General features: G+C 52.2%; 1 protein-coding gene across 2 annotated transcripts in view; it reads right to left on the bottom strand.

The window, feature by feature from the left end:
- Positions 1 to 1,735: 1,735 nt before the first annotated feature.
- The window catches only part of LOC147108887 (uncharacterized protein C20orf96-like), a 63,603-nt gene continuing 53,077 nt past the window's right edge, over positions 1,736 to 12,261 (bottom strand). For both annotated transcript variants that reach the window (XM_086005816.1, XM_086005819.1), the window contains one exon: positions 1,736 to 1,971. In XM_086005816.1, the coding sequence (XP_085861942.1) occupies positions 1,911 to 1,971 (61 nt within the window). In that variant the 3' untranslated portion in view covers positions 1,736 to 1,910. The remainder of the gene's footprint in view (positions 1,972 to 12,261) is intronic.

Genomic DNA, 12,261 nt, shown 5'->3' with positions numbered 1-12,261 from the left:
TGTGTCCTCCTGCCAGTGGAAATATTTTCTCCTTACTTACTCTATCAAAACCCCATATAATTTTGAACACCTCTATTAATTCTCCCCTTACCTTCTCTGCTCGAAGGAGAAGAACCCCAGCTTCTCCAGATAACGGAAACCCCTCACCCCTGGTACCATTCTAGTAAATCTCTACACTCTCGCAAAGGCCTTGGCATCCTTCCTAAACTCTGGTTTCTTGATGGTTTAATTCGGTGAAAAATGTGTTTGCGGGGGCTGGGGGGGGGGGAAGAGAGAACATATGCGAAAATAAGTTGTTTTGTTTTAATTGAGAAAGCGAGGCCAATTTAAAATTAACAGGCCTCTACGGAGATAAGAAGTTAGAAGGACTATTTTTTTTCCACTGCAGTAACTGAATGGAAATGAGATTGGAGGTTACAGAAATAACGAATGGCCCACTTCTAAATTTAAGGTTCTGCACCCCCCTTGTTCTGGACTCCCCCCACCAGAGGAAATAGTTTCTCTCCCTCTACCCTATCAACTCCTTTAATCATCTTAAACTCCTCAATTAAATCAGCCCTTAATCTTCTATACTCCAGGGAATACAAGCCTAGGCTATGCCACCTGTTCTCATAATTTAACACTTTAATCCCTGGTATCATTCTGGTGACCGACTTGAGGCAAGTCCAATTGCCAACCCACTCTCTCTGGTAGCTCACACTTCTAGCCCTGGTATCATGCTGGTCAAAAAGGCTCCAAATATTTCTCTCATCTTTGCGGTACCCAATTCCATTCTTGTTTTAAGATGTGGCGCTGCACTTATTTTTACGACGCAGGATCTGAAGAGTAAGATTGGACGGTAGTGACAGAGGCTTGGAAGTTAGATCGCATGCTGTATTGTTCGAGGCTCCGTCCTTCATACGATATGTAAAACCAACGTCCTGTGCACCTGTTCAGGTGAATGTTAAAGCTGTAATGGGAATCAAGTAAAGTTGGCATAGAATCATAGTACAGCACAGAAGGAGGCCATTCGGCCCATCGAGTCTGTGCCGCTCTTTCGAAGAGCAATCCAGTTAGTCCCACTCCCCGGCTCTTTCCCCATATCCTTGCAATTTTTCTCCTTCAAGTATTTATTCAATTCCCTTTTGAAGGCTACTAATAAATCTGTATCCACCGCCCCATCAGGCAGTACATTCCAAATATTAACCACTCGTTGTGTAAAAAAAGTTTTTCCTAATGTCGCCTCTGGTTCTTTTGCTAATTACCTTCAGTCTGTGCCCTCTGGTTATCGGCCCTTCAGCCACTGGAAACAGTTTCTCTTTATTTACTCTGTCTAAACCCTTCATGGCTTTAAACGCCTCTATCAAATCTCAGCTTAGCCTTCTCTGCTCCAAGGAGAACAACCCCAGCATCTCCAGGCATCTAGCAAGACCAAAGGGGTGGAAAGGAGTTCCATCATCCAAACCTACCTTGAGTTAAAATCCTTTTGAGATGAATATATCCAAAATGTTGAATGGCACTGACCTTCTTGATCATTAGTTGTTATCGTTTTAGAATACGAAATTTCAGTTTTGGAAGAGTTGTTCCACCTCAATAGATTTAGGGAGTTTTCAGAAATATATGACCTCTTGGTGGAAAAAATAATGTTGGCGTGGGGGGACAGCGAGAGAGGAAAGGAACCAAGTAATGAGGGGATTTATTAGATTATATATGGAGTGGGCAAACTTAAAAACAACAGAACTTCTGCAACGCAGGCTACGTTTTGGAAGAAGTTTTATTCCTGCACGATTGTTAGCCAGCCTCTTTCTGCAACCTCTGTGCATTTAGTAAATCCAGCTCAGGCCATTCAGCGGAGACACGGAGATCGGAACACAACAGAACAGGCCGTCCCCCACCTGGGTCAGTGTTCGAAACAGCACGAGGGTCTGGGGTTAGATCGGAAGCCACTCTTCTTTCGGGATGTCCAACACAACGTCCATGTCTGGTGTGCACCTGTGGGGTCAAGGAAAGAGGAGTTGTTACTGTGAGTGAAACAGAGGATCTGTATCAATACTCTCGATGACCGTGTGCTTAACCCAAGCCAAGCTGCAACCAGCCCTTCAAATGCACAAAAGTAAAAACCTTAAAAAAGATGAATTAAATGCTAAGATGCTACATAAATTTGGCTGGAATGTGTCACTAAGCAAGTGGGCTGGCAGCAATGCGACCGACACCCCGACTGACTGGCTCCAGTTTGAGCATGGTTGAAACATTCTGGTTGATTTTAACCCCTTGGTTTTACATCCGGAGTATTTCATCTCCCGGGCCTTGTCTTCATGCTGCTGGTCAGCTGCCCGCAGGCGGGCGGGAGAGGAGAGGCGGTTTGGGCGGCCAGCAGTAAGAAACGAACTTGCATTTCTATAGCGCCTTTCACGATTTCAGGACGTCCCAAAACGCTTTACAGCCAATGAAGTACTTTTTGAAGTGCAGTTACTGTTGTAATGCAGGAAGTGCGGCAGCCAATTTACACACAATAATGTGATAACGACCAGATAATCTGTTTTAGTGATTTTGATTGAAGGATAAATATTGGCCAGGACACCGGGGAGAACTCCCCTGCACTTTTTCGAAATAGTGCCGTGGGATCTTTTATGTCCACCTGAGAGAGCAGACGGGGCCTCGGTTTAACGTCTCATCCGAAAGACGGCACCTCCGACAGTGCAGCGCTCCCTCAGTACTGCACTGGAGCATCAACCTAGATTATGTGGGAAGACTCACTGGCAAGAAGGCAAGTTGTGGGAAGAAGGGATGGTTAGACGAGAGGTGGGGGAGGGGGCTCAGGCCCCGGTTAAAATAGAGTCAGGGACTCGATGACGCAATAGGACCCTGGTTGACATTGATTCACGAGGCCCTCCCGCCTGCTTTAAGCGGCCGCCTCAACAGCCTGCAGGTTAATATCGAAAATTTTAAGGGGGTGTGGGTGGTGTGCAAGGGTTGGGATCCGAGCGGGTAAGTAACCTGCTCGTCTTTAATGGCCCACTTGCCCGGTTCGGTAGGGGGTGGTGGGGATAGGGTTAAAATTGGCCCCTCGATCGCGAACCCATTTACAATGGACCCTTTGTTATGCATGTTATTAGCTGCTGTCCGAATTACACTAATGGGGTTTCGCAGGACAATGTTCTCTGCACGAGACAATGCCTCACGTCACAGTTTCTGGTTATTTATACTTCATCGCCTTTCAGGGTGAATTAAAATTAAAATTCAGGAAAGACCGAACAGACTCTAGAAAAGAGAAGGCTGAGGAGTACCCTAATAGAGGTCTTTCAAATTATGAAGGGGTTTGCTAAGGGTAGACGTAGAGAAGATGTTTCCACTTGTGGGGGAGACCAGAACCAGGGGCCATCGATATAAGATAGTCACTAATAAATCCAATCGGGAATTCAGGAGAAACTTCTTTACCCAGAGAGTGGCTAGAATGTGGAACTCGCTACCACAAGGAATAGTTGAGGCAAATAGCATAAATTCATTTAAGGGGAAGCTAGATAAATACATGAGGGAGAAAGGATATGTTGATAGGGTGAGATGAAGAGGAGTGGGAGGAGGCTCGTGTGGAGCAGAAACACCGGCACATTATGCCAATCAATGGGTTAAACCTTGATAGATGCTGGAGTTGGGGAAACCCTCACAATCTATTCGCATTTCTGTTCTGCGATCTGCTTTACATTTCTCTTTTTTACCCCCCTGAAGGCAGTCCTTAGCAATCTTTGTACATGCAGGTCATTTTCCCATGGGAAGGTTGCACTGAAAAGTTAAAATAAGTATAAAAATATCAGAGAATCTGGCTTGTGTTTTCCTCTCTGTTGTACAACGTGCAACTGATACCACGCAGTTCCACTGCGGAGAGGTGTAGACGATCGCACCAGGAATACTGGCCAAGTTCGACTAGAAACAGCCCTGCTGCTTGACAAAAAACACGTACAGCATTACCGGATCTGCTTCATAGAATCATAGAATGGTTACAGCACGGAAGGCGGCCCTTCGGCCCGTCGAGCCCGTGCCATCTCTCTGCAAGAGCACTTCACCTAGTCCCACTCCCCTGCCCTTTCCCCGTTGCCCTGCAAATTTCTTTCCTTCAGGTGCTTATCTAATTCCCTTTTGAAAGCAGTGATTGAATCTGTCTCCACCACCCTGCAGAATAAAGTTTTTTCTTTCGTTGCCTTTGGTTCTTTTGCCAATCACCTTAAATCTGTGCCCTCTGGTTCTCGACCCTTCTGCCAATGGGAACAGTTTCCTTCTTTCTACACTGTCCAGACCCCTCAAGATTTTGAACACCTCTATTAAATCTCCTCTCAATCTTCTCTGCTCGAAGGAGAACAACCCCAGCTTCTCCAGTCTATCAACGTAACTGAAGTCCCTCATCCCTGGAATCATTCTCGTAAATCCTTTCTGCACCCTCTCTAAGGTCTTCACATCCTTCCTAAAGTGTGGTGCTCAGAATTGGACACAGTACTCCAGTTGGGGCCGAACCAGTGTTTTATAAAGGTTCATCATAATTTCCACACTTTCATACTCTATACCTCTATTTATGAAGCCCAGGATCCCATAAGCCTTTTCAACTGCTTTCTCAACCTGCCCTACCACCTTCAACAGTGTTCGTGCATCCCCTTCAGGATTGTACAATTTAGTTTATATGTCCTCTCCTCATTCTTTCTACCAACACGTATCACTTCACACTTTTCTGCGTTAAATTTCATCTGACACCTGTCCGCCCATTTCACCAGCCTGTCTATGTCATCCTGAAGTCTATCACTATCCTCCTCTGACCCTCTAAAACACTCCATTTCTTCACAAATATCAGAACGTGCCTGAACAACAACAACGTGTATTTATGTATGTCACAGGAGCGTTAAACAAAATTTGACCCTGGGCCGCACAAGGAGATATTAGGGCAGACATGGTCAAAGAGGAAAGGGAGGTAGCGAGGCAGAGAGGTTTAGGAGGTTAGCAATCACCTTTGTTAGGGAAGTTACTGAGAGGTAGTGCAGTCCATTGATTCCCCAACTTTGGTGCTCCGCAGAATATTGGGATGTGTGTTGTGTAACCCACCCCCTCCCTCAGGCTTCAAACACAGACTATGTGCTTTCCCGGGGGGGATTGGGTACAACAACAACTTGCATTGATATAGCACCTTTAACGTAGTAAAACGTCCCAAGGCGTTTCACAGGAGCAATTATCAAACATAATTTGACAGCGAGCCACATAAGGAGACATTAGGGCAGGTGCAACTTTCCCACGGGAAAATTACTCACTCATACAATAGCTTGGTCAAAGAAGTAGGTTTTAAGAAGCGACTTAAAGGAGATGAGAAAGGTGGCGTGGTTTAGGAAGGGAATTCCAGAGCTTAAGGCCTAGGCGATGAAAATTGGGGTTGCGCATGAGGCCAGAATTGGACGAGAACAGAGATCTCAGAGTTTTGTAGGGCTTGAGGAGGTTACAGAGATAGGGAGTAGGCGAGGCCATGGAGGGATTTGAAAACAAGGATTTGAATTTTGAAATTGAGACGCTGGCAGACCGGGAGCCAATGTAGGTAAGCGAGCACAGGCGTGATGAGTGAACAGGACTTGGTGCGAGATAGGATACGGATCACACTCATAGGGCTGAATCTTCCGTGGTGGTAATGGGCGCGATTGGTGGCAGGTCGGGTGGGAAAGTTGGTTTTTTTTGACAGTGGGGTCGGGAACCTGCTGTCATCCCGTTCCCACGCGTCTTTCCCACAGGCGTGTCTGTCATCGTGGACCCGACCTGCAGCGGAGGGGGGCCCAATTGAAATCATTATGAGGTACATCACAGGCACTCAAGAGCCTTTTCCCCCCTACTTTTTAAATTTCCCTACATGGCCACGGGATACACATAGCTCGGGAACCACATCTGTCAACCTGAGGCGTGAGTTCCGTGGCCATCGTTCCAGCTGATTACTCGACAGCGTGGAAAACCAAACCAAAATAAAAACATGTTGATTATATCAGCTGACAGATTGATGAGTTTCTGTTCTACTTGATAATTTTTCACTCGACTGTTGCCTTCCAACTGAACAGTAATCACAGTGAATTGATCTGCACTATAAAAAATGACATCTACAATTTAAATAAATTTTTCTGTTGTTGCTGGTCAGATTTTTCTCTCAGTATACTGTGATTGTCCAGTTACACATTCAATCAAGTCATCAACCGTAACAATTTAATTCCCATCACTCATCCCACTGGCTCAATTTGTTCTCAGTCCCGAAATATGACTAATTTAATTTTTCAGTCTGGGACTTTAGGGTGAATTTCTGCGGAGGTTCTCTCACTTGTCCATTGCTAATTTCAACGGAAGAGCTGCAGAAATCTCAGAAACACATTGTAAGCACCACTTATACTGTTTGTCAGGGATTCCGCAGCTCTTCTGCTGAACTTGCATGAGATTGTAAATCCACCCCTTTACAATTACATTAAAAATCTGCTTAATTTTATGTATTACCTATACACACACATCTTTTATTTGTACCAGTTACTGATACAAAAGTCTATGGCCTAGAAATTCAGTATAGCCACGTTTGGGGCGCTACAGCCAGGCGTTCGCTAAATTTAGCGCCCGGTGCAACTTAGCGCCACCTTCGCCGATATTCAGTTGCATTGCCACAAGAGGTTGCTGCTGCGCTAAAGCAGGCGATGCACGACTATCATAAGGCACTAAGCCGGCGTGCCGAGGCGCTAACACCGAGGGTGGGCGCAGCGCAGGTGCGGCGAGTTTCTGAATGAAGGCAGACATGCTGGCGCCGGTCAGCTGTTAAAGGGGGAGGGTCGACTTGTTTGGCTGCCATGCCCTGTACACTGCAGCCTTGAAGCAAGGCCTGACCATTGCTGGTTCATCAGTTCTACGCCCTGGACCATGGGGAAGCCCGCTATTCTTCCAAATCCCATTGCACGCTCTTGCTGCTTGTCCAGGGTCATGGGGAAGGAGATGTACTGACGTCTCCTTCTGAAAAGGGCATTGTTCACCTGGCGGATGCAGCAATGTACCGCGAACTGGGGGATGTTGGCAATGTCCCCAGTAGCGGATTGGAAGGAGCCGGTGGCATAGAAGTTCAGAGCCACCATCACCTTCACTGCCACCGACAGAGACGTCCTGCTCCTGAGCTGTGGCTGCAGATCTCTGCGAAGCAGGTGGCAGATCTCAGTGACCACCTGCCTTCTGAATCGCAGCCTCCGAACACACTGCTCCTCGGACATGTTCAGATATGAGAACTGCTGGCGGTATACCCTGGGTGGGTAAGGCCTCCTGTGCCGACGCCTGTTGGCCCTTCTCCGTCTGGCCATGACTGGCACTCTCTCACGGCGTCTCTGATCCCTTTGAATGCAATGCAGAAAGCCAACGTTTCCACCCATTGCAGCTCCCATTATATGTGGCGACTCAAGGCTATGGCACTGAAAGTGAAATCCAAGTGCAAAGCTCTGGCCTGAAGCCAGAAGTAACTGTGCGAGCACTGAGTCAAAGCAGAAAGCTCTCTGCCTTTGTCTCTCTCCAAATATCCGTCTGTCACACAGAAGGATTGGCACAAAATGGCTGCCACTTATAATGCAGGAGGAGTCCCCTTTAAATAGCGCCCCCCGCGCCCCAGAACCGTTCCCCTCTACCAGTCGCTGGGGGCGCCAGGCGCAAAGAAGGGCGGCGCCACTGAAGTTCCAGTCCGGGGCGCACCAAGGGCGTTGCACCATGAAATGACATCACGATCTGCACGCGCTGAGCGGGCACTGCGGTTTAGCACCGCCGCTAAATCTTGAGTGAAGTTCGCGAGAGGCGCAGATCGCGCCGTGCCCGGGCGCTAGCCGCTTAGTGCCCCACTTCTCCTCCTCCTAAGGCGCTAGCGGCTGGCGCTAACAACTGAATTTCTAGACCTATAGATTTGTGACTAAAGCACCAACAACGTCCCAATTAATGTACTTTTTAAAATTATGTTCTTGATCGTATTTGTAGATGGAGTCATATTACTTATTTAAATATTTATTTGCCAGTCATATATAACTTTTATTATATGATTGTACAGTAGAGATTCAACACCCTGTGGCGTACCGATCACAGAAAGGACACAATCCACTTTTCGGTCCGCAGACTATAAATCAGGCGTCATGCCTTTAAGAAGGATCACACCTTTAAGAAACTTGATCTGCAACATAGTTAAGCCCAGAGCGGGGGAGGAGCAGTCGAAGCTGTGGACTGATGAAAGGCAGTCGGACTTGGTGTAGTCTCTGACGCCATTTTTGTGTTCAACATGTAGTCTCAACAATTAAACCTTTTCTGTTGAACCTCTCCGAGTTCAGTATATTTTGTTAGGGGTACGTAGACTCCTACACTGGTGACCCCGACGCTCAGGATGACTCCTAAGCGTAACCATGGCTGACACAAACGCAGTTTCTGTGAAGCTGCCGGAGTTCTGGGAGAACCTAGCCACCGCCTGGTTCCTTCAAGCCGAATCGCAATTCCGGGTCCGCGGCATCACCGCCGACGCAACGATGTACGACTACCTCCTCGCCTCCCTGGGCAGCTCCACAATCACGAAAGTCTGGACAACACTACAAAACCCTTCGGAGGAAGGCAAGTACGCACATCTCAAGGCTGCGCTCCTTAAAAAATTCACAGCCTCCCAATTCATGCGCAACTGCCACCTCCTCGACCTCCCGGGCCTCGGTGACTCCACGCCGTCAGACTTGCTCTCACACATGCTTGCTCTGACCGACGAGAAACCGCCTGGCTCCCTCTTCCGCACGCTCTTTATCCGCCAACTACCCCCCAGCATCCGCCCGGCGATCGTGGCGTCCAGCCTCACGGACCTGGCCGACGAAGCTGATAAGCTCCTGTCCGCCGGCTCCAACCACGGTCACCCCCGACCTGGCCTCCGCAGCGTCGGCGCGCGCTCCACCCTCTATCGCGCGGCCACACAGCTCGGCCACGAGGCCCCCACGTCCCCCAAGCCCTCCGACCCAGGGCTACTGCTACTTCCATACCCAGTTCAGCGCACGGGCACGCCGCTGCAGCCATCCCTGCACGTTTCCAACCGCCCCCACACCGGCCTACACGATGGCCGTGGAGCAAGCAGGCGCGCTGCTGTACGTTACGGACAGCGCCTCCGGACGCCGTTTCCTATGCGACACGGGCGCGCAGTGCAGCATCATCCCCGCGTCCGCCCTCGAGATCCAGCGAGGCAGCCGCGGCCCTGCACTGGCTGCCGCCAATGGCACCGACATCCGGACGTACGGCATCCGCACCGTCACCATCGACCTCGCAGGCCGCCGCTACCACTGGGAGTTTATCACCGCCAAGGTGCTCTCCCCGCTCCTCGGTGCGGATTTCCTGTGCGCCCACGGCCTGTTGGTCGACATGCCTTGGCGCCGCCTCGTGGTCATGAACACCATGTCACCTATCCCGGGCGCCATGGCCCCCCCCCAACCCGCCGAAATGGCGTGGCAGTGCCGCGCCCGCTCAACGGACGACTACTCAGCACTCCTGGCTGAGTTCCCAGCCCTCACCAACCCGACCTTCTCCGCGAAAGTTGCTAAGCACGGGGTAGAACACTTCATCCCCACCACAGGCCCACCGGTGTATGCCCACGCCCGCAGGCTGGACCCGGCCAAGCTGGAGATCGCGCGGGCCGAGTTCGCCACAATGGAACAGCTCGGCATCATCCGCCGCTCCAACAGCCCCTGGGCCTCCCCACTCCACATCGTCACCAAACCCGACGGGGGATGGCGCCCCTGTGGGGACTACTGGCGCCTAAACAACGCCACCACGCCGGATCGGTACCCCATACTGCACATTCAAGACTTCTCGGCTAGACTGGCCGGCCGCTCAGTCTTCTCCAAAGTCGACCTGGTGCGCGGTTACCATCAGGTGCCAGTCTACCCCACGGACGTTCCCAAGACGGCCATAATCACCCCTTTTGGGCTATTCGAGTTCCTCCGAATGCCCTTCGGTCTCAAAAACGCGGCCCAGGCCTTCCAGCGGCTCATGGACTCGGTCCTCCGGGACCTGAAGTTCCTCTTTGTCTACCTGGATGACATCCTGGTAGCTAGTTCCTCCAAGCAGGAACACATCGAGCACCTCCGCACCCTGTTCCAGCGGCTCAGTGAGCACGGGCTCATCATCAGCCCAGCCAAGTGCCAATTCGGCCTCAGCAGGATCGAATTCCTCGGCCACCACATCACGCAGGACGGAGCCATTCCCCTGCCCGCCAAGGTGTAAGCCGTCCAGCAGTTCCCCCGGCCTACCACCATCAAAGGCCTCCAGGAGTTTTTGGGGATGATCAACTTTTACAACCGCTTCATTCCCGGAGCAGCCTCCCTCATGCGGCCCCTATACGAAGCCCTCCGGGGTAAGAAAGACAGAATGGCGATCGAGTGGTCAGCGGACATGTTGACCGCTTTCGACTCGACCAAAAAGGCGCTCGCCGACGCCACCATGCTCGCTCACCCACAGCCCAACGCCAGGGTGGCCCTCACCACGGACGCCTCCGACCACGCGGTCGGTGCCGTGTACGAACAGTGGGTCGACGGGGCCTGGCAACCGCTGGCCTTTTTCAGCCGCCAACTGCGCCCCCCGGAGGCCAAATACAGCGCCTTTGACCGTGAGCTCCTCGCACTGTACCTGGCAGTCCGCCATTTTAGATTTCTTCTGGAGGGCCGCCCCTTCACCGCGTTTGTCGACCACAAACCCCTGACATTCGCGATGGCAAAATCTGCGGACCCGTGGTCAGCCAGGCAACAACGCCAGCTCGCCGCGGTGTCCGAATTCACCACGGACATCCGGCACGTCTCCGGTCGAGACAACGTGGTGGCCGACTGCCTATCCCGCCCCGCCGTCCACCTGGCAGTGGACTATGCTCAACTGGCAGCGGAGCAACGCACCGACCCCGATCTGCTCTCCGCGCCCACAACCCTCCCAGGGCTGCGACTGACCGACGTCGCCTGCGGCCCGTCCGCCATCACAGTCAAATGCGACACCTCCTTGGCGCAACCCCGCCCCGTAGTCCCGGCGTCCTGGCGAAAACGGGTGTTCGACATCGTCCACGGCCTCTCACACCCCGGCACCCGCGCGTCCATTAGACCGGTGGCCAACCGATTTGTCTGGCGCGGCCTGCGCAAAGATGTGCGCGTCTGGTCCAGATCCTGCATAGCTTGCCAGCGTGCCAAAATCCACCAGCACGTCAAAGCCCCACCCGAGGAGTTCACCATGCCAGAAAGAAGGTTTGACCACGTCCACATCGATCTCGTCAGCCCCCTGCCGCCATCACAAGGTCACACGCACCTGCTGACAATCGTGGACCGTACCACCCGCTGGCCCGAGGCCATTCCACTGACGTCCACCACCACCGCCGACATCGCGAGGGCGTTCATCGGGACCTGGGTTGCTCGGTTCGGCGTCCCCTCCGACATGACGTCGGATAGAGGCCCGCAGTTCACCTCTGATCTGTGGGCCGCCATCGCCCGAAACCTCGGGGTGGCCATTCATCGCACCACGACTTACCACCCCCAAGCCAACGGACTGTGCGAGCGATTCCACAGGTCCATGAAGGCGTCCCTCCGCGCCAGCCTCGAGGACGAGGCTTGGATCGACCGCCTTCCATGGGTGCTACTTGGCCTACGCTCCGCGGTCAAGGAAGACCTGCAAGCCTCGGCGGCGGAACTCGTGTACGGCCAGCTGCTGCGCGTACCCGGAGAGTTCCTGCCCACCGCCACGACCCCCTGGTCGGCTGACCAGCAACGCCGCGCTTTCGCCAACCGAGCACAACAGTTCGCTCCGGTACCCACCGGCCGGCATGGTGAACCAGCAACCCGCGTACCACCTAGCCTGCACATGGCCAAATTTGTTTTCGTGCGCCATGACGCCCACCGAGGACCTCTACGGCCCCCATACGATGGACCCTACAAGGTACTCCAGATGGGGAACAAGTTCTTCCTCCTCCAAGTGGGCGGCAGAACTGACAAGGTGTCGGTCGACCGGCTCAAGCTGGCGCACCTAGAGCCCGACGAACCCGTTCAAGTGAGCCAACCCCCACCGCGGGGCAGACCGCCTAAGAGCCCGACGCGTCTGACCGCCCCGCTCCTGACACCAACCGCCAAGAGCCGTTCCGGCCGTGCCATCAAGCCGCCACGCCGGTTTGCACACTCCCTACTAGCGGATTCTGGGGGGAGCTGTGTGGTGTACCGATCACAAAGGACACAATCCGCTTTTCGGTCCGTAGACTATAAATCAGGCGTCATGCCTTTA

This window comes from Somniosus microcephalus, chromosome 13 (assembly GCF_052327205.1).
Source record: "Somniosus microcephalus isolate GS21.2 chromosome 13, FLI_Smic_1.0, whole genome shotgun sequence".
Lineage (NCBI taxonomy): Eukaryota > Metazoa > Chordata > Chondrichthyes > Squaliformes > Somniosidae > Somniosus > Somniosus microcephalus.
Note: the sequence above shows the minus strand (reverse complement) of the source record. Positions and strands in the feature narration are given on the sequence as shown.